Genomic DNA, 23,404 nt, shown 5'->3' with positions numbered 1-23,404 from the left:
CCGGGCCGGCGGAGGGAGCGGCGCGCCCCCTGCTGCCGCAGCGCGGAACCAGGCGCGGGCCCGCGGGAAGAGACGGCGAGGAACGGAGAAAGGAGCGAGCGGTTGTAGGGCTGCCGCCCGGCTTTGCCGTTCGTCCAGCATGGGAACCAAGATTCTGCAAGAAATCAGACGAAATCTGCTACGACGGATTTCTTAAAAGCACCAACTCGCTGTGCGCCATAACCTCCGGCGCATGGGACAGCACGCCGGGAAAGGGACCCGCGCTTGGGTCACGTCAGCTGCAGTTGAAATGATTTAGGGCACGTTCCCGATGAACACAGTAGTCCTCTTTCGTACGACACCCACAAAGAACAGGCTGTGTATTTACTGTCATTGCTGGGACATACATGGCAAAAGAGAAAGGCTAGCGATTGCTGAGGGACAGCAAAAAGGCATGACAGGTAAATGACTTCATCTCTCCTCATCATCGCTTTGGTTTTGAACCTGAAAACCTCAACTCACAACTGTCACTGAAGAGCCTGTGAAACCAAGGATTGTGCTCTTTACAGCCAATATGACTTCATTCTTTAAATCTTCCCCTCCACTCACAGGTAGCAATGGGAAGGTCATACTTGCCAAACTGTTCTGGCCAAAACCTGACTTACCTTCCTCTGAAAAAGCACGAGCTCTGCAACGGAATTAATCCCAAAACTACCAGACATCATGAAAAATGAACACTTTTTTACATCTCGCCAACACTCACAAACCAAAAAACAACCGCAGAAGAATAATACCTTTGAATAGCAGAAAAATTACACAAGTCATGTTTATGGGTTATAAAAGCCCTTTTATAAAGCCATTTTTAAACAAAACCAAAAAGTTTACAAAAGAAAATAAAAGATACAGAAGAATGAGTTGCTTAATATATTCCAAAAAGGAGAAAAATAAAAGAGGGGACACAATTCCAACATGCTGAACAATAAAGGGTTCTTTTTCCTTGTGGTTTTTTTTAATACAAAATACAAGCGAAGGATACACATACTTAAAACAGAGCTCAGGAGCAGGTATGCAGTCCTGGGAACCCTTTCAATAAAAGCAAAGCAGGGTTTTGTTATTTTTTTTTTTCTTTCTTTGCAGGTACATACAGAGACTGGAATATGTAAAATTAAGTAGCACAAAAGACCATCACACAATTCTACCAATGAATGTTGCATCTATAAATTCACGAACATGGTCAACAGTCATGTTCACTTCAACCCCTTAAAAAAAAAAAGTGTTGTTTTTATTTTAAATAAAGTATTAATGTTACATTCAGACTTAACTCCTAGTACCATGCGGTAGATCTCAGTATTGTCAAGGTATTGCAAGCGTAGCCAACCCTATCGGGCCCAGTGATGACAACCACATCTGCGCACACACACCGATCACTGGCCAGCAGCACTGGACACTGTTTGCAGCTGCCCCCTTTTCTGTCTGCTCTTGAGATTAAAAAGAAATTAAAGAGGGCAGAGAGGGGAACTGCAAAGAGCCTGATTTTTAGAAAAGCTCAACAGGGGATTGCAAATACTCAAGACAAATATTCACTGCATACCATATAATGATGCCTTGCTGATAGCCAAAGGCCCAAGGCCCTGCCTGGAGTCTCCTCCTCTACCTTCAAAGTGATTATTCAGGGTTTGCTGTGACACGATGTTCATGGTTAAACAAAAATTATGTAGCTCTTATATACAATTTTTTGTAACAATTGCTTCTGCAGAAAAAAAAGTAAAACTCACTTCAGAACACAAAGGGAATAAGATGTCAGACACTCCCATGCGCGCACTCACACCCGCGCACTCACACACAAAATACTTCAGGGGCTTTTACACACATTATTCTGGCTTAAGCTGATTGAGTATTTCTCCATCCCACCCACTACCCCTCCCAAAATATATATATAAAAAACCCTTGCCCCAATATACAAAGCATATGCACAATGGTGTTTTGCAGTCACACTGAGCATGCTCAGACTGATGGACCCACTCGATTCACCGCGGCTGAAGGGGGCAGGCAGTCTAGAGAGTCGTTTCCAATAGTGGTTGATACACAGAGTCAGCACATGGTGAGAACTTGACTAGACTTTGAAATATTTGTGTTTTGTTTTTAATATAAAGAGTTCAATGAAAAGACATTCAAATGCCAGTCATCTACTGAAGTGGGAAGTCTAAAACGAGGATACACTTGATTTGGGGAGGTCTCCAAAGGACACTGTCATCTTTCAGAGCTCTCACACTCCACATTGTACTTTAAAAAAAAAAAATCATCTTGGACAGGAAGAACAGGATAGTTAGTTTTGCTTCCTAGTTTCATTACCAGAACTTGTATTTAAGCCTCCCAAAACTGTAGGAAAATATTCAGAGTTCAGGGAAAATTTTCTATTTGATCATATACATATAGAATATATAATTTCCACATATAGATGTGACCCCCCCACAAACTAACATATCCTATATGCCAGCAACTATTTTGTGACAGTGTCCCTTTAAATATCCATCTGCTTACATTTTCATATCCTGCCTCCCCCAACAGATGAACGTCCACTTCTCAAACATTAAACTCATGGATCAGTTTGTAGTTTTTAAGAACCATGTGTTCAACAATATGATCTGTTATAAAAATAAACACTTCACAAACAAATTACATAAAGCAAAGCACCAGTTTCTACAGCTCAAAAGCTTCCAGCATGTTACAGTTTACTTCCCTCCCTCCTTAACCTGGGTGCCTCAGTGTCTATTGTACCTTTGTGACCATCACCAGCAGAGGGGAGGGGAAAAAAAAAAAAAAGAAAAAAAAAGAAAAAGAGGAATTCAAGCACATCTTCTGCCACTGCCCTGGTAGTCCATCACCTGCAGATGCAGCCGTGTGGTGGCACAGGAGCTGAGCATGCTCAGAACAGTTACCTGGCATTGGTGAGGTTCCCCTAGCAGAAGTCACCCAAGGTGTGCTGCTTCTCTCCCCACACACTTTTCTGCTTTGATGAAGTTAAAACAACAAAATTAAAAGCTTCTTGGCTGCCCCATTTCCAAGTCTTGCTCTCACCCACAATCCATTCTGAAACCCATTTAGCTTGGCATGTTTGGCATTCTCAGGCTCATCAAACAGAAACTGAAGCAAGTAATTTTTAGTATGAAATTGCAACTGAAATTGCAAATTTTTACTGATCAAGCCTTGTGGCCAGTTAAAGGCAGTACTATTCGCATGTAACTGCGAAACTCAATGTGATGGTGTGGATTCAGAAACAGAATGTATGAAAGGATATATAATGGAAGTTAGTTACGAACTACCGTTTTAAGAGTAAGACCAGGGCAGGGCACTAGATTAACTGAATTTTGGAATAAATCCATTTACCTCTCTGCAAAGGCTCCAAAACTACAGCTGTGTAACAGAAGACAATCTTTTCAAAGCCTTCTTCTGTGAATGAAACTTTCTGCTCCATGAAGAACTATTCATGCTCCTAAAGAAAGGCATTTTTACAGCTTTCCTTCAAGAAATCAGAATGCTTAATACAAATTAATTAAAAAGGACATTTAAAAATGTTAAGTCTGCCACTACTGAAAAATGTTGTGTACTAAATAATTAAAAAAAAAAGTATTAACATTCACAATTTTCTTCTACCTGTAAAAATGTAAACTGCTGTATTTCTAACAGAGTAACCAAAAGACCGTTAGGGCTTAGTGTTTGCACAAATCAGCAAAACAGTAAGATATAGAAAAAGTTACAAAATCCCAGAAGTAGTACAGGATTTACATAGTGTTTGGGTTGTGACAAACTCAAAGATAAGCATCATGCAGCCTCTAACAGCCATGAGAGATGAACATATGAGAAAGCAGAACAGTTTGGTAAGATAAAGGGCCAAAATTGCCAGGCATAAAATAATCCAGTCCAAAACCTGAACTGAGAACAACAGAAACAGCCTTTAGTTAACTGTGTTAGAAAAAAAACCACCAAAATATATTTTAAGTGGAACTTACAAAACAGACTCTTCAAAAAAAATCTGGTCTAGCGGGTAAAGAAACAGCTGTTTGACCAGATCAGCTAGAGGTATTCTACGTTTAAGTAATCCTTGTACATTTTAATACCAAAAAACCCCCAAGAACCCAATAGACAAGAGTAACTTGAAACATAGTCTGGACTGAAGGGCAACAACTGTGTGGACCAGACATTCACAAAAGTGTATGCTAACCCCAAATTTAATCCAAATGTTTTTTAAAACTTGGCCATTTCTTTTCCCATATTACCCAAGAAACACTGGACTAGGAGAGGAGGGAATGCAAGAGACTCTGCTCTCCCAGAAATCTGGAAGATAGGAAGAGGTGTGGGAGAGGAGAAGGGATTACATTGCTTATTTTTCAAGACTGATACTTCACTCCAGCCTTAAGCTGTTCTGTAAAATTAAACCACTTAAAAAAAAAAAAGATTTACAATGGAAACACCGATCATCTTTATTGTAACGGCAACAGTAGTTTCATTATAGTAAAGAATGTTAGAGAACTTAAATTTTTATAAGCCAAGGTAAAGTAATTTATCAGCCTCAGTAAAATCCATGGCTATGAATCACACACGACAATCACTTGGCTGTTATATTAATATTCCGTTCCACATTTTAGGCTCCACACTGTGCTCAGCATCTTCAGGCTACTATGCCATTCAGCCAAGTGTCCTTCCTGGTCATATTAGTGTATCACATCTAAAAGCTCTCTAAAATCCAAACAGGATTAAAAATCTGGTAGCATGTGCACCAGAAATCCAACTAATTAGCTGCCTTATGTTACCTTCAAGAGGCTGGTTACAAAATGTGTAGTTCTGTGACAACAAAAAAAAAAAAAAAAAAGATGCAAAGCTTGTCAGCTATAAGATAACTGCGAGCAACATACAGAAAGCACAAAGGGTTTAAGAAAAAAAAAAAGAAAGAAAAATGGCAGGTCCAGTTTTCAGTATTTCCACCAACAAACATGGCAGCAACCTCTGTATTAGGGTTTGAAAAACAAGGCTTGTGTACTTTAATTGAAGTTTAAAAAAGGATATGGCTGCTTTGATAAAAACACATTAAAATGCCACCACACACATCTCAAGTGTCTTGCATTTAGAGGGACATCCTGCTTTTATTATAAAACGACAGCCCTGCTACACTGCTTCCAAACTCCACTTCCTCCCAGCTTCATCCTTTAATACTGTTCCCTATTCAGCACTTCTTAGGCTTAGGGAGCAGAATGATGACCAACAGTTAGAAGCAGACATGTCGATGTAGGAGCAAAGCCTCCCACACTGTAGGGTGGAAGGATGAAGAAATGGAAGTGGTATCATGGTGATGTTCACTATCAATGGAAGTCTGGTGTCCAACACTGTAGCTGGAGAGGCTGAGAGGTATGACTACATAGCCTTTCCAAGGACAGATGGAGGGAGAGAAGAGAAACACTTAAGCGTGACTCATGGGATCCGAGACTGACCAGAGCATTACAGGAATCCTTTGCTTCACATTTATAAAAGGACATCCCTCGCCCCAAAAGCTAAAGAATTTAGGTTTACACTACCCATTAATTTTTTTCCTTGGAAAAACTTTAAAGACATTTTCCACAATACCAAATGGAAACCAGAGTTTTAAAAATTGTTTTCAATTCCTCTGCCCTATTCTGCCCATCTATAGCCAACCTTGGAAGAAATAAAATAGAGTTAATGGATGAGAGGAGCTTCTAGGTTGTATATCTAAATTTGTATAGAATGAACTGCAATTTGCCTAAAGCAGAATAGTGTTCTATCCAGCAAAGACAAAAGATCTCGCATCCTAATTGGAGGGTCTTTTCTAAATAAAAAACAGTGGACCATCTACAAGTCTCTTGATTGCTTTCCACAAAAAACGTGCCTGAATCCAAGAAACACAGGTTTCCTCCCCATGTTTCCTCTTCCTCAATTGGAATTCGTATCAACTACATTTTTTTCTGAGAGTGAACTTGTATCAACAAAAGTCTGTTAAAGCATAGGTTCATTTTTTCCACATATTCAAATACAGAATAATAGTTTTAAAGAACTCTTACCAGCACTGGAAAATCTATTCTACTTAACGATTTGTAAGTATGGTTTCCACGTATCAGTCTCAAACCTTATTGCTTCACAACTGCAGTATCCCTTGAAAAAAATATATATTTAAATGGTCTGTTAATTTGTCTCAAATGGCTTTCAGATTTGGTGGGGGAGGGAGAACGGAATGGCCAACAGAGAACATCGACTTCAAAATATTACTGTATAAGGGTTTCCTTATTAAAAAAAGGATACACTGTATTAAACAGCTGAAAGTAAAGACAGCATTCAAAGCCCATGAGTCAAGCCACAGCCAAAACCGTGTTCTACCCCTAAGTATGTTTTCTTTTCCTTTTTCTTTTTTTTTCTTTTTTTTTTTTTAAACAAAGATTTCCTCAACTGCCATTTAATCTTCACCAGAGGGTGCTTCATCTTCAGATCCCTCATCCCCTGACTTCTCTGGTGGAGGGCTGGCTGATTTTTTCTTTTCTGGGGGACTTTCAGGCTCTTCATCCTCTTCTTTGGGGGATGGGGTCTTTTCTTTTGTTGCCTTGGAAGCTGTGGGGCGGCCTGCCTTCCCTTTGCCTTTCACTGGACTGGGGGTCACTGAAAAAAGAAAGAGCTTATAAAGGTTATGATCAGCAACAAAGACAAGAAAGTCATATGGCTTTATACAAACAGGATTTACAAGACACTTTGGTAGCAGGTTTCATTTCACCTTGACCATACCACACACATGGTGGTTTTTGCACTCCATATTAGTAAAGCTGAACTGAAAAGTTAGCTAACAAGATTTAAAAACTATTTAATTGCAAGTCCTGATTAATTACTGGATATGACATCATAAACATAGCTAGCCTCTTGTCAAACCAGTACATATGTCACTATCATGACTTTAGACTTCCTGCAGAAATACATCAAATTTTCCTTTGGTTCAGATTTCTCCACCTTCCTCCACCCTGAAAACATCACAAAGTCCATGAGTCCCAAACAAAGCCACAAATTTTATCACTTGGCTATGATACATAGGAAATGCAGCATCTCAATAGGGAAGGTTTTGCAATCTATGCAGTTTTTGCCAACGAGACATAGATATTAACTCAATCTCTTAAAGTAAGAATTAAAGCGACTTTATTATTTCATAGCCCTGCTTTAAATCATGGCACCTTACATGAATTAGCCCTTCAACGTTATATGTGAATGCCTACCGACCCCAAGATTTCTACTGAGTCTTCTATAGTAGAAAAAGAAAATACTAGCCTCTAAAGCAAACTTTCTTTGCACAGACTCACCTGTAGCCTTTAGCCTGGGCTTCGGCATTTTCTTTTCTTTCCTCTCTGGCTTGGATTTCTTGGAGACCTTTTTATTTTTCTTTTTTGAACTGCCATAGTCACTATCATCATCATCTTCCATGAGGAAGTCTTCATCACTTCCTGAATCTGCTGAAAGCACAAAGAAATTTAAGGTTTTGGAACAAAGGAAAGAAAGCAGAAGATACAGTTGAGAGATCTGCCAGTTAAAACTGTGGAGACTGGAAAGTAGGACTCTGCGACCTTATAAGCTTCCACCTATCTGCTGTGCTAAAGAAATTTGACATAGCAGAAGATTTTACACTGGTAGGGATAAAGCACTAGTATGATGAAACAGGCAAGTGTTTTGAGGTCGTCAAAATATGCTCCGTCTCCTTAATAAGTAACCCATCTCAAAATAAAGAGAATCTCTTGACAAAGATAAGTTACATGATCTTTCCAGTGGTACTCATATTTCATTCTGAAATCATGTTTGCACTCAGTATTTCAGGAACTTGCTGCAGTTCATCAGCAGCTTAACCCATCTCTTCTTATGAAACAAACTGTCCTAGTTTGATCCATCAAGGAAAAAGTACTTCATCTGAAAGTAGCATCAATGCCTCAATACCAATAGGATACAAAGCAGCAGCAAAAAGCATTAAGAACTTTACATTAATCCTTTAGGACTGCTTATAAAGACATAGATCTTTGCTGCAAACTTCAAACAAAAATTCTAGATGTGAAAAACGTAAGCTTGGTCTGCTGGACAGATACGCAGTAATAAGTAAGTTACCGAGAAGGCAAACTTATGCCTTCACTATCACAGTCAAAAAGCAAACCATGTTCCTTTTGCTGTCTCGCCAGACCCATAAACTCATGTCTGGTACTATACCCATGTCACATTGATTTTAACTTTTTACAATCCCATTTACTCACTCTCCTGGAACTGTGCCTCATCATCCTCTTGTTCTTCCTCCTCACTACCCACATCATCCATAAGCATCTCTCGTTGTTTAGAAGCTGCTTTGGATGCTGCCTGTCGCTGCTGACGCACATTTTTGTGGTCTTCTTTCTCGTCCTCGCTGTCCTCTGCAGTAAAAGTCACCAAGTTATAATGAAGATACAGAATACTGACCACCTAACTGTCTTGAGGTAGCATGTGGGCAAGACAAAGGTCAAGTCATTCACGAGAAAGTTAATCAAAATGCTTGCTGAATAACTGAGCCCTGAGGGGAACATAGCCACATTCAACTTAATAAGCGTGTTTCTATAATCACCCAACAATGATCCTGTGCGGTATCTTTCACTGCAAAGACTAGCAACCCTTTTTTCTTTTTTTTTTTACCTGCAGGCCTTTTCCTGGATTTGGAGGCTGCTCTCTTATTCTTTTCTGGTTTAGCCTTTTTTCCTTTTTTGCTTTTTTGTGAGCTCTCATAGTCACTGTCAGCTTTGCCATCATCTGCTCCTAAGTCATCATCTTCACTGCCAAAATCTTCATCTGGAAGGAAAAGGTACAAACATGAAATTTCTTGTATCATTCTGAAATATGGACAGGAACTACAGGGAAGAGATTAACACACATTATCTATCTGTGAAGATAAACTTTATAGCAGCATCATATTAAACAAAAAAATGTTATCCCAAACCAGGGCCGGAAGTAACAACAGTAGAGACAGCATCCAGCTTAAGATAAGTGTATTAAGAAAAGTGCATGCTTCTCTAGTCAGAACAATTTCTTTCCTATGTCAAATCCTATTCCTGTAACTCTTACAAATTGGTCTTTATTTTGAAGATACACTATCAGTACAATGTAGTTAGTTACCTGCTGAGTGTGAATCGTCTTTCTTAGTCTTCACATCTTTTTCTTCTGAATCCTCACTGAAAATGAGAGAAAAACAGGGTTTGACTATTGTTTTACTTCGATTTCAGTCACTGCGGTATGGAAAATAACAATTTTCAGAGAGCAAACATATCGCTAGGCTGGGAATATGCACTTTTCCTGGACATTACCAAGTTATACTTCAGGATTACAGAGCTGCATATGTAGTTATCATGGTTGGAAAGATAAATTCTGAATCACATACAAACCTACAGACTCAAGTGAACCAACCAGGAATAGGTTGAGATGAACCACACACTTCACTCTGAAACCTACCAATAATCCAGCTGTCTTCCATTTTACAGTTAGAATTTTGAAGTTTTATATGCTAATGCATGTCTGAGTCTATAAATGGAACAAAGTTTTTTCTGAATATATTTATAGTCATCACTTGTCTTTATGTCATTTTCTTCTTTGGACTCCTTCATTCTGTGTACATTGCTGTATAGCACTTAACTAGCACATATTTGGTCTACAATCTCTCAAATGATCTGATCTTCGATAGCTTCACTGCTCCCTTGTAGTGGTTTCAATCCTCATCAGAAAGTATCCCTATCAAGCCAGTACTAATGTTCTGCTCTTATCCAAACCCCCATCATTAGCCATCACCACTGTCCAGAGAGAGTTTTCCTTCCAGCATGTAAGAACACGCACTCCAATCAGAAAGTAAACAAGTGTTTTAAAGAGTAATGGTGAATACTCTGTCAAGGGCCACTGATATACAGCATGCTTCAGGAATGGCTGCACTGCAGAGTTTACCAAGATCAAGAAATACAATAGATCAAACCATCGCTACTATCAAATTTGGTAGTTGGCGCTGACACACAACATTTCTCAAGAACTCTAATAGTATAGATAACTTGTCACATTACAGGCCCTCAGGCCTGTATGTTTTCAGTCTTGTACAGACAACTGGATTTCAATCACTTAAATACGTGCGTTTGGTTTACATGCAAGCCTTCTGCAATGTTTGTGACACATGTGGAAATGCTCTTACATACTGAAAAATCCCCAAAGCTAATGGGACATCAAGGTCAACTATTTAGTTGCTTTGGGAGCTGCCTAGCCCAATTTCTTTATATGTTACACCCATTAAATATTTGATTTCAGGTGTTAGAGGCATTTGCCGGGCTGAAAATAGTCTCTCCCCCTCAGTTCACAATAGCAGGTGGACCATGCAAATGTTCCCATGTCTCCATTCACCTTTCAACTTATAAAACAGGAGTGTGATGTGGAAGCCTCTTAAGCATACCTACTGGTAAGTTACCTATATTCCAGCAAACAGTGCAACAGAACAAAGAGACACCTTGGGCTTATAGAGTAAGAACCAGCTGGCAGAACCTCCATGCCTGAAGTTGATGCCTGTCATGAAAGCAGTCATTTGACCTAACAGGTCTTAAGGCAATCATTTACTGACCATAGTTATTGTAAAAAGGAAGATACCTTCACTCTACAGTAAAGACTTTCATTATTCAGTAAGTCATCCCTTAGAACTGAGTCCTTTCACACTGCTGCAGCAACTCAGTTATTAAACCAAGTTACTTTGTTTATGAATTAGACAAAACTGGAAATGACAAACAAAGAACGATATAACTAACAAATGGCCCCTCCTCCTAACTGCCATTGTACCATCCCATTTAATCTTTAACCACAGGAATGCTCTGAGCATACCAAAAAAACCATGGAAAACGAAATGCATCTTGCCATTAACTTACCTGGGTAATTGTACTAGTTACCAATTTTTCTAACTTGGGTCGTATTCCTTCCCATTCCAACTCTCTAGCTCTGGAAAGCTATTTTAATGATGAAGTACTAGTGACAAGTACTTTACACATGATTTCTCTGTCTACTCGGGTAAGAAAGAACCACCTCAATGTCCAAGCTGGTTATGCAAGCTTTGTGATTGAAAGCTCTGTATCTTACACTGCAGGCCTTGAATTCTACTTAAAAATCACTCTTCTTAGAAGATACTGCTCCCCACATACAGGACAAGGTTTGGAGACAATGTTCGTAACAGATTGGTGTGGTTTAACCCCAGCCAGCAACTAAGCACCACACAGCTGCTTACTCACTCGCCCCCGGTGTGATGGGGGAGAGAATTGGAAGAGTAAAAGTGAAAAAACTCGTGGGCTGAGGTAAAGACAGTTTAATAGGTAAAGCAAAAGCCGTGCACGCAAGCAAAGCAAAACAAGGAATTCATTCACCACTCCCCATCGGCATCAGTGTTCAGCCATCTCCAGAAAAGCAGGGCTCCATCACATGTAACAGTTACTTAGGAAGACAAATACCATCACCCCAAACATCCCCCCCTTCCTTCTTCCCTCAACTTTATATGCTGAGCATGACGTCATATTGTCTGGAACATCCCTTTGGTCAGCTGGGGTCAGCTGTCCCAGCTGTGTCCCTTCCCAACTTCTTGCACACCCCCAGCCTCCTCACTGGTGGGCTGGTGTGAGAAGCAGAAAAGGCATTGTCTCTGTATATGCACTGCTCAGCAGTAACAAAAACCATCCCTGTATTATCAACACTGTTTTCAGCACAAATCCAAAACTTAGCCCCATACCAGCTACTATGAAGAAAATTAACTCTATCCCAGCAAAACCAGCACACAGATGAAGTGCTTCTTTTACCTGTCCTCCTGAGAATTCTTCCCAGATCGCCTCTTATTTTTAGCCTCCCGGGGAGACGAACGGATTTTCTTGGATGGGGGACCTGAATCTCTTCCATAATCTTCATCTGGACGGGACAGTACAAAATGGTTTTGAATCAAACTCCTAGTTCCCAGCAAACTGACTTCCTCAGCTATAACTTAAACTGACCATTTCATGCACATCAAAAAGAAGCCCTTCAAAAAAAAAAAAAAAGTCACAAAGCTTCAAACAAAACTTCACAGAAGCAAAGTCCTGTCTTAAACTAGTGATTTACCTTTTCTTCTGCCAACAGCACAATAAAAATGCTGCATACAATCAAGTCTGACACAGGACTACTAGGAAACATACGAAAAGCCTCACAAGAGGACACAGCATCTCATTTTACAGCTAGTCAGAAACAGAGTTTTTATGTAAACCTGTTAAAAATTAACATCCATACATACTTCTACACACTTTTAACAGCATTTTATTTACTGTCCTATGACGGGGGAAAGTATGTCGTTATATAGTAGTTTACAGTGTAACTTTTTACAACTATTACACAATACCTTATACAATACGAGTAACAGGATTGCAATTAAGAACTATGCATATTTGTTTCCATTAATTATCAGTGCAAACAGTAGCAGTATGTCTGTTTTTTAAGAACACAATATATATATATATTCCATATGGCTTCCAGAAATATTTCGTTAATTCACACAGAACCTAAAGATTATTTTTTTTTAGATGCAATCCACAAAAATGCCTGACATTATGGGATTAACGCTAGTCCACTAAAATAAATTGAAAACATATTTTACTGTAGAAAAAAGTGGCATCAGGGAGATTCTGCCACAGACCATAACATAGACCAAGGAAGAAGACAGTTGCTGCCAACAGCCTCAAGGCACTACAACAATACAAGCATTAAATAATAAGATTTCTATCACCATTGTTTGTTTAATACAAAACATATGAGAATCATTATATTTTCAAATACTTATTAACAGTTCAGAGACTGTGAAGAGCAGAAACTCCCTAGCATTTAAGTTAAAGATGTGACTAGAAGCAAAAGAATTAATATGCAAAGCAATAAACTGCTCTAGCCCAAGAATATTATACTGTTAAGAAAAAAGTAATTTACCAGCATCATCTGATTCCTGAAACTGGGAGTAATCAACGACCTTCCTGTTCCTGTTAAAAAGCAGGGGGGTGAAAAAAAAAAATTAGCAATTCATAATCTCAGAGATACAAAAGCTTTCTTCAAGTAACAAGAAAGTGCCATATCCTTGCTTCCAGTGCAAGATTTGTAGCCCAAAAACATCCCAAGAACACTCTCATAAGCAAGCCACCTACATCTTTCAAGTCAGAAATGAACACACAGTGTATTCAAGCATTTTCCTAAGGAGCTATTATAATAGACTGGATTATATTCTCAGAATTTGAAAGTGCTTTTTGGTAAGTAGCACACTCTGATGGCTCCTGACTGCAGTGAGGAAGAGCCATCTTAACCTATGCTACATGGTTCTTTCATTATTAAAACTACATATCTATCAATATATATCATGATACTAGTGAAAGCACTATTTGAAAGCAATGTCTACACCTCAAGATTAAAGACGCATTTAAAGCACGCATCAGCCTGAACTTTAAGCCAGAGCCCCCCCACACCCTGTCTCAAAGCTGTGATATTTAAGACTAGGATTCCAGGTATAAAACAAGTACACAAATACTATCATGAAATAGATAAACATTTCCTAACTGTTCTTTTTTGAATTTCTGTTTCTCACAGCTCAATATAATCATGCTTGCTCTCATACCTTCCTTTCAAGATGTTCGCTTTCCTATGTGATCCCTATCTCTAAAGCATTTTAAGTTTTCTCCAGGGGCTTCTAGGAGCTTTCTCAATTAGTTACTTTGATGCTCTAACAAGATGTAAGAGAGCTGTTACAATGCTTGACTGTATCACTAGGCACAACAATGAAAGAACATACGCATTTCACCCAACCTATGTTTTTGGACAGTGAATGAGCATGGACCCATACTTTATTTACCTCATCAGCACCTTCTCTGCTCTCTAACCTAACTGAAAGTAGCACAGGCAACAAGGTATCATTAACAGTGCAAATGCAATGGCCAATTCTAGACAAAATTAGTTAACTACACAAGCAGCTATTACTGAAACCAATGCCTCACTTGCCAACAAAATTAGATGCGTTTCTCTGACTTACCAAAACCTAAAAAACAAAATCTAAGTAACTGTTGGCCATTTTCTCAGCACCTGTCCCAACTACTTTATTGACAAGACATAACTGCCCTGTAATACAGCTACTCAAGGGAACCAAGACATCTACATAATTGAATTATATTTGAGTTCTAGCTGATAATGCCTCAGTCAGACTCCAAACATCTACCTCTTATGGCTGACATGCAATGGGAGGATGAGGCACAGCTGAAAAAGGCACTAGAGATTCAGGCAGCCCTCCACACGCTTTTTACAATCCCTTTGACCCAAAGCCAATGATTAACTTGATTTTGCAGTAATCATCACATGAGCTCACCGCTACAACTAGAAAAGTCAGGCAGGCGATAGATTAAGTGACCTACCCAGCATCACAGACTCGAGGACTGCTGCAAAGAGAAGCCAACACAAGCTCCATCCAGCAGATGAACCACAATGCACTGCAGAGCATGACTGCTGAATTTCACATTCAGTTCCCATAACTGAACTGCACTTTGCAATTAACATCGTGCACTGCTAATAAGGCTGTTTAGTTGAAAGATACCCCAAAAGTCACTGTTGTGTTCTGGCTGTTGATCCACTTGAAATCAATTATAAGCCACCGTCCTGTACAAGTACCCCTATATTCATGGCTTACAGCAGCAGCCTTCAAAAGACAAAGGAGCATAATTATTTTATTTCAACCCTACACCAAGCCTCTTAAAAAAAACTCCCCCAAAACCCCCCAACCCCTCAACAACAACAACAAAAAAACCAAGAAAACAAAAGGAAGGCAAGACCAGTCATTAGATTTCTACAGGTTGGATCCCATCCAAGCTTCAGAGTATGCATGAGTGGAACAAAGTACAACAGTGATGCACTACAGAGTGCTGCTCACTCACTCACAGTCCGAATATGGTAAAATACCAATTTAGAAATACAACTATTGGCACGCCTTGTTATGGTGTACCATCCGGGGACTCAAATTCTTGTTGCAACAGGTAGTCTTCCTGAAGATTGTCTCCTGACCCATCTCACATGTGAAAACACTGATTTTATTCTGGTAAGTATATGAAGGACAATAAAGTTACTAAATAAGATGTTTGATGTGGTACAAGTATCAGGTATTAGGTTTTTTTCCTCTAAAAGTGTAAAGGGGGCGGGGGGAAGTAGAACTGCCACATGTTCTGTTCTAGCAGTTTTGTAAAACAATGGTTTCTGACATCACTTATCTAACAAACAAGATGGAAATTGCAATATTGCCGCCTTGTAGTAAAGTGGTCATACACAGCTTCATCTTCTTCAGTCAGAGACCCATATTAAACCAGGTACTGAAAATGTAACACAGTCAGATAAAACATTAATGAAAAACATTGTCCCTATGGAAAACAACCTTCCTCTTTCTAAGCACTGTACCCTATGTTTTCAGCTAGAAAGTAAATCCTGCTGGGCTCTCACTACCTGGTGAACAGGAGTAGTGATACTTGTATAAAAAAAAAAATCACTATGGAAGAAGAAAACAAAAGAGAAGGCTGTTTGGCTTGCTGTATCTTATTTTGCAGGGCAAGGAGAAAGGTGGAGGAAAGAAGGAATATTTACACTGGTATTACTGAAGATAGAAACTTGCAAGTCTTCCCAACAGAACCAGAGAAGCTCACAAGGGCAGAAACATCAAACAAACTACTCTTGCATCTGCCATTCTCCTCACTCCATACTCATCATTCACCCCATTTAGATCAACTTCTGTTTTTTCTTTAGAACTGTCAACAGCACTGATGTGCAATGCTTAATAATTACAAGTCTGCAAAGAGAGACTGCACATTTTGTTACACTAAGGTGATAAAAACACAGTAGATAAGCTACCTGGAGTTAAAAGCCTGAAAAAAAAAGAAATTGCTGGTTTTGTCAATGAAGAGTATCTCTTTGCCACCAGCAACCATCTAGAAGATGTTAAGGCAAGCAACCAGACATAAAAATAAACAATTTTTTAAATTCAGTTAGACTGAGCATAAAAAGACAGTCTAGTAGACATCTGGGATGGATATTTTTCAATCTGGTTTAAAATACGCACTGAAATTTTAAGATAACTTACTTACTAATTCAGCTTAACAATTGAAGTGTGCATGTGAGAAGGAACTGGGGGAGGAAAGGTGTAGAGAGAGGTCCCAATAGCACAAGTTTTTAGTAACAGCTGTCAGTCCAATATTTTTGGAATAGAGTAACTCATCAACACGTTATGTTGGAAGCACCTACTTAGCAAAGTAATAGTCAAGTAATCTAGTAAGAACTCAGAAATGCACAGTAATTTGTACAACCCATACTCAATGCCTACCAAACTGAAATTTTGAAATGATGAAAAGCAATACTAACATTTAAAAGGATCACTAAATGCCTATACAACTGAATAAGAACTGTATGGTAATACCCTATCTTCAGCTAGTGAGGTCCCTAAATCCTCAGTCTTTGTAAGTCAACACATCAGAATGCAACCTAACGACCAGTTAGAAAGCTTCTGGTTTTTTTAAAAGGGAATACTTAGAACCCCAGATATTTCCACAGGCATTAAAATCCACAGATAGTCTAAGTTTAAAAAAAAATACATATACTCCTGAAAAGCAGTGCTAGAAGGAATCTTCAAAAAGCTAGTAACTGATCTCATCATGCACTGAAGAGGAACATTTAGGTTAAATGATTATCAGCAGAAGTAAAAACCCATCCTCTTATACAATATGGCAAGTAAAACGCATGACAGGTTAAATGGTAACTGAGGGGGTTTTTTGTTTGTTTGTTTTTGTTGGTTTTTTTGTTTTGTGGTTTTTTTGTTTGTTTTGTGTGTTGTTTTTTTTTTTAAACTACAGCATTTAACCAATATAACCATCAAACTAAGCATTTGTGAAAAAAAGTTACGGAACTTCCTTCACTGTAAAGGCCTGTTGCAGGTCTGGCACAGAGCGGTCAGTTTCACTTTCTGGTTCTCATTCCAGTTGGTAAAGGTGTCTCACTGAGGTCAACATATTATCAATAAATAGTGCCATTAAAAGCACCCCTCTGGTGCCTTTTTTATACATAGATAAGCAAAAAGATAGATAGGAAATGTTTCTTATAGGTATTTTCAAAGTTGTGCTAAACAAATACGCCGTGCTAGATTTAGGCCTTAAATGAACATTCACTTACAATTATGCATCAGAAGTTGAAACATTGAAGCCTAGTGACAGTTATGTACCTAAAACACGTCACTATGGTGTTAGTCTATTCAAAAATTGGCACAACTGTACTCAGACAAGACTCACCGACTAGAGGTTCCCAATTACAGAGGTCATTGTTTGGGTCTGGACTTGGTGTAACTCCAAACGTCTGTAAGACTAGGCACTGCTCATGGTATCTGCAGAATTTTTAGGGATACACATGACTTGAAACTCCATAAAACAATTAAATGATTTATGCAGCAACAGTTTTAGCAGTCTTGTGCCCATCCTCCATTTGAGCCTAACTACAATTGAGAAGAATTCAAAATATAATATAGAAATGCTCTGATGCAGAACCAGGGAAAAAAAAAACCAAAACAAAACACAAGCAAAACCAAACAAACCCCAAAACACACACACACACACACACAAATCAATTCTGCAACCTGTGTTGTTCCTGGTATTTTGATTTTTATTGTGTCTCTACCTTGCTCTCTGCTTCCCTTTAGACTGAAAGTTTTCAGAGCAAGGATTGTATCTTTTTACTTATCTGGAAAGTGTCTATAGCTTATCTCTGGACACTACCACATGTTATTACTCAAGTTAAATGCCAATCCCCAAGAAAGTGTTGCTTTTCTGCTACCCCATGGAAGTTTTCCAGAATCACAATATTTATACTTTACATTGTCCAGGTACAACACTGGCAACAAGACAAGTTACATTTAATAGATAAATCTATTTTTTCCTGCAAGTAAAATCTCGAAGGACCACCCTTCCACTGTAGTGCCAATGCAAGACTGGGATTCAAGTGTTACTAATAAAGAAAAATTAAGTACCTAAAGCCTTGAAGCACTGAGATAGAGCAATTCATAACTGGCTTTAGTCTTAAAATGAACAAATGAAAAACCCCTGTGATTTCCATACTTGCCCACACTGTTTCATTTTGCAATGCCTGCAGGAGAAGAGTACCAGCAAGTGAAAGTGACCAGCAAGGAAAAGCAGAAGCAAGCTCCATCAAATTTAAAGCCAAAATTCTTACTTAAAACACACTAATTGATGCTCTATATAAAAACAGTGACTCAGAATGTTTTATTTCATTTGTATTCAAGGACAAGGATATAATAACGTAGCCGCCAGCTCCAAATGCTCTTTTTGCAGTACTACAGAAGAGTTAGCCACAAGATGCAGAGGTTCAATAACTGTAGGTTCCTTTACTTTTTACTTCTTGCCATTTTCTAACAATAGTGCAGATACCATCGTTATCCACCCAGAAGTTCAATTGTGTAGAAAGTACTTGGCTCTAAGTGCCAGGCACATGAAGCCTGTAAATACCAGGACTTTATTACTACTTCTTAACAATTATAAAAAACTGACTTCAACAACCAGACTCAGTCTTAAGGCAGTCTGCTACCAACAAGTGGAGTAGAAACTGGGGATATACATTGGATTTTATTAAGTTCATTGTTTTAGCTGCGCATATATATATTCACTACAAACTAGCAGAAATAATAACTCAATTCAAAGACCACTGAACAGAGGAAAACTTTTCCAACACTAAATCTTATTCTGATGAGGAACCTTTCACCAGACTTCCATATTGCCAACAATTAGCTAAGATATCCAGAAAAAAAAAATTATACAATTTTAAAGTTTTGAATTTAAATCTATTAGGATAGTTCTCCAGTTACTACCTAGTAGAGCAACATAATGTACTTGCCACTGAATATTTATTTTTTTTTCCCCTGAAAGGGCTGCTCAATACAGCTAGATAGCGGAATGCTATCCTGACAGGTCCCAAAAGGTTTTCTGCTACTCACAGCCTGCTGGACTTTAGCACTTAATTTTCCTGTAGACCAGTGCCTGTCAACTGAGGGTAAGACAAGTCAGATCTTTCACAACACTGCAGGATCATACAGATTTATTTTTTTTTTAATTATTTTTTTTAGAAATGGTTGCTTACAAAGTTACTTAATACCAGAAACCTTAGAAGCTATAGCTATACTTTTAAAGATACAATACTTTCCTTACCTGTAGCAAGACTCCAGTGCTGGCAAGTAAATCACCAGCAGAACATACACCTAAGTGTCACCCTGAGCAGCAAAGTCACTGTATTTCAGAACACAGGCCCTGTCATTCAAGATCAGACCACTAGTGCATCTAGTTCAACATTCTGCCTTGCAAAAGGCCAAAGCCTGATGCTTCAGAGCAGGGTATACCTGGTCCTATTAATCCACCTTTTGGACCCGAGACAATTCCCTAGGACTGGAACTTTGAGCTTTATTTACCCTTACCTTTGCATGCAGGAACACACTATTGGTTAAAAAAAAAAAAGCTACGAAAAACAACTGTTTCACTCATCCCTGTGCCAAACTTCCCTACTTAGCAAAGTAGTCCTAGTTTCCGTTTACTTTTTAAACTCTCACATATTAGAGATATTACTTAAAAACAAAGGCTATCACCTATAAATGTATGTATGTAAGTTTTATAGCCGCAATTAATTTCATATTTATTATTCCAAAAGATCCAGAATACCTAGGATCCACAGCCTAGATCAGCCTTACTGGGAATAAAAGTACAACCAGTTACTTAAAGTATCTTGAGAATGGAAAAAGGCCAGAGCGTTCGAAGAATACCTTAAGAAACCTCTTACCTTTTCTATAAAGACAATTTAAATTGCAAGTTCACTCTCTGAGTACTTTCCAGAGAAAAGTAAAAAAGAATACACTCCTCCCCCCTCAGTAAACTTCCAGATACGTGGCAAGCTCTCCATGCCACAGATTTTCAAAGTTATCACGATTCAACAACGTAGTTAAGATCCCCCTGCAACTCCAGGTCCAACGCTGTCTAACTAAAGACACAAACACCACGACCCACCTCATGATTACTGCTGGGGAGAATACAGCCCGTTTAGCTAAATGGCCCACGATTTCCTCTTCCCCACGACCTAAAATCAGTCCCCCCCGGGGGTTGGGGGGAGGAAGGGGGGAAACACCAGTAGGAAACCGACCCGGGGAGAGCAGTTAGCTACCAGGCGAGAGGAAAAGGGCGTGTGTTCAATGCTGTTCCCACCAGAGGGGGCGGCTCCTCCGAACTCCTCCCCTAAACGTGGTTTAACTTGTATGCACAGCCCCTCTCCTCCAGACCCTCGCTGGTCACGGCGGATTGCATGCGTGTCCCCTCCCCCAACCAGCGTGGTCTGCTCGGCTCCCCCCCCCCCCCCCGCCTCGAAGGGGGTGCAGGGGGCTGCGACAGAGGCCTGCTGGCGAACACCGCCTCTCGCCCGCCCGTTCTGCGCGAAGTGGGTCACGGTGGATGGCAAAGATTCACTTTCCCCGTTACAAAATGCGGGAGGCCGTACGCAGCCTCTCTCAAGGCCTCCTCCTCTGCACCCCCCCCCCGTAACGCGCTGCCGCCCCCCCCCACCCCCCCCAGTAAAGCCCGGGGCGATGCACATCACCCTACGCCAGGCCAGCAACCAGGCGCGTTGCAAATCATAATAATATCTATAAAAAGTTGCAAGAAAAAAAAAAAGGGTGGGTGGGGGGAAGGTAGGAAATAGAGGAGCAAACGGCCCGTGCTGCATCCGCGCGGCCTCCCTGCCCCCCACGTTCTCCTCCCCACGGCCACGCAGCCGCCCCTCGCCCCGCGGGAGCCCGGCCGCACGCCTGCCCTCCAGCCAACGTGCACCGTCCTCCGCGGCTCGACCGGGGCCCGGCCTTCCTCGCCTCGGGCTGCCCCGTTCTTCCTCCCCGCCCCGGGGCAACGGCCTACGGTGAGGCCTTTGCGGGAGGGCCTACACCGCCGGCCCGCCGCCGCCGCCGCCGGGGGCCGGGCCCGCGAGGAGGAGGAGGAGGAGGAGGAGGAGGAGGGAGCGGAGAGGGAGGGAGGGTGAGAGGGAGGGAGGCAGCGCTGGCGCCGCGGGTGGGAGGAGAGGCGGGAGCGGGGCCTCCGCGCTCCGCCAAGGACTCACCTGACAGGCCTGGACATTTTCCCCGGCGGTTCGGGCCCGGCGCGGGGGACGTCGCCCAGCGCTGAGGGGAAGGAGGGGAAAAAAAAACCCAACCAAAACCCCCAAAAAGCCCCAACAACAACAACGGGGGAGAAAAAAATAAAACAACCCCCACCCCCCCAAAAATAAAACCAAAAAACAAACGGTGGCCTGCTGCGGGCTCGGCGTCGCCCGTCCCCTCCCCGGAGCGAGCGGGAGCCCTGGGCCCAGCGCCTCAGGCCGCGCCTCCGGAGCCGCCTCTTCCCCCTCAGGCGCTGCCCGCCGCCGGCCCGCGCCCCACGCCGCGGGAGACGCCCGCTACCTCTAGCGTGGGCTGCGTGGGCCGCGCGGCCCACCCCCCCCCGCCGCCCCCGGTCACCGCTCCTCCGCCGCCGCGGTCGCCGCCGCTCGCCGATCCCCCCCGCAAAATGGTCGCGTTCGCACCGCCGAGAGGATGCGAGCGAGGGGGGGGGGAGGGGGGCGGCGCAGCCTATCCCGCTGGCACCACCTCCTCCCCGGCTCATTGGCCGCGGCGGGCGGATGGCCGCGCGCCATTGGCTAGTTCGAACCATCACGGCGGGCAGACCCTGCCCACTCTCCACCGCGGGGAGGGGAGGGGGGCGAGGACGCCCCACACGGCTCAAGCTGCTGTGAACGGCAGAGCGGGGCCGCCGCGCTGACGGCAGATTCGCCACCGCGCCGCCGCCGCCCCCGCACCGCCGCCCCGGCCCGGCCCGCCCCACCGTGCCCACGCCGCCGCCATCCGCCGCCGGTACCCGGCCCGTATTTTTCCCCCTCAGCGGCTGCACGGCGGTGGGCCGGCGGGTATGGGAGCGGTGGTAGTGGTGGGAGGGGTGTCTCTGGACCCGACCCGCAGATTCGCCGCGCTGGGGCCTGGCGTGGTTTTGGAGGGAAAACGCGGGGAAGCGCCGCGCCGCCTCGTCAGCGGCCCCGGCGGCCGTTCGAGGGTCCCGCAACGCGTTTCCCCCGCACCCCCCCCCCCCCGGCAGCACCGCTTCCCTACCGGCGTCCCCGCCGCAGAGGGCCCACGGGCCCCTTGGCAGCCCGCCGGCCTCCCCTCAGGACCTCGCCCCCCCCTCACGCCACGGCCGCGGAGCCTTCCTCCCCTCAGGACCCCCCGCCGCCGCGGTCCCGGCCCCAGCCGGCTGCTCCCGTTTTTCTCCACAGCGGGGGGGTCCGGGTCAGCGTTGACCCCACGGGGCTGGTGGTGGGGGTGAGACGGGGGGGGGCTTGACAGGAGCAAGGAGCCGGGTCTGGCGGCGGTGCCCTGGGGGTACGCCGGGCTTATCGCGGCTTAGGAAAGGAGGTTAGGGCCCGGGAGGGTGATCCCGGCGCCGTTCCTCCTGCCGCGGGTCCTTTGTCATGGAAGTGTGCCGCCATTCGGGGCCAGACTTCAGAGGGGTCTGCTGAGGGAAGGGGTGTGTGTGTGTGTGTGTGTGTAATACACAAAGGGGTGAAGCGTCAGGACGGGCCAGCGCCGTGTCTGTGGCACCCAGAGCCGCCTGCAGCCAGTGCCGGACAGACGGACACCGTGGAATCCCGCCGCATTTCCCGCCTGACTCCTCCGTTCTCCCGCACCTTGACTCCGGGGCAAGCACCTGAAGCGAGCCCCCATAGCAGGCAAGGTTACGTTGTGCGATGGGTTTTATAATAAACCTACGCACTTCCCTATTTTTACAGCACATCACCTTTTCTTTTTTGGTGGTGTTGCACCGATCAGCCCTAGATCCGGTGCGAAACAATTCTTGAGAAGAAACGCAGAAAATTAATTGCAGCAGGTGTAAATTTTATTACCAGTACTGATTTCATTACCACCGCCACCTCTCCCAGTGCTCAACAGCAGATAGGAAGAACACGCACAACTCCTGCAAAGTCCAGGGAAGGTTTTGGGTTCTTTAAATTCCCCAGAAACCCGAAATTGCGCATTTTGTTTAGAAAAGGAGCTGCTTCTGCCACGGAAAAATAAAACGAATTCTGCAGTCTGTTAAAATGACAGCTTCTGCAATAGCAAGTCACTTTTGCTTTGCACTTGAATCTTTAGGGAGACCCATTCCTCCATTTTATTAAAAACAGTACTCAAAAACATTTTTTTATAGGTCAGGTTACCCAAGAAGACTGGTTTGACAATAAAATATGGTCAGCTTTTTACCTAATT

At 42.5% G+C, this 23,404-nt stretch overlaps 1 protein-coding gene across 2 annotated transcripts; it reads right to left on the bottom strand.

Annotated features, from left to right (window-relative positions):
* Positions 1-805: 805 nt before the first annotated feature.
* Positions 806-21,584, bottom strand: NUCKS1 (nuclear casein kinase and cyclin dependent kinase substrate 1). 2 transcript variants are annotated; one of them, XM_075055742.1, is made up of 8 exons: positions 21,211-21,584; positions 12,979-13,028; positions 11,832-11,937; positions 9,145-9,200; positions 8,668-8,820; positions 8,259-8,411; positions 7,326-7,475; positions 806-6,639 (listed from the first exon to the last, which is right to left on the bottom strand). In XM_075055742.1, exons 1-8 carry the CDS (start codon positions 21,225-21,227, stop codon positions 6,440-6,442), a joined length of 885 nt encoding a protein of 294 aa, XP_074911843.1. In that variant the 5' UTR covers positions 21,228-21,584; the 3' UTR covers positions 806-6,439. The 2 variants fall into 2 exon arrangements, with proteins under 2 accessions (XP_074911843.1, XP_074911844.1); XM_075055743.1 differs by having other exon boundaries at positions 7,326-7,472; positions 21,211-21,577.
* Between the last annotated feature and the right edge of the window lie 1,820 nt (positions 21,585-23,404).

This window comes from Buteo buteo, chromosome 23, assembly GCF_964188355.1.
Source record: "Buteo buteo chromosome 23, bButBut1.hap1.1, whole genome shotgun sequence".
NCBI lineage: Eukaryota > Metazoa > Chordata > Aves > Accipitriformes > Accipitridae > Buteo > Buteo buteo.
The sequence above is the reverse complement of the archived record's forward strand: the minus strand, read 5'-3'. Positions and strand labels throughout refer to the sequence as shown.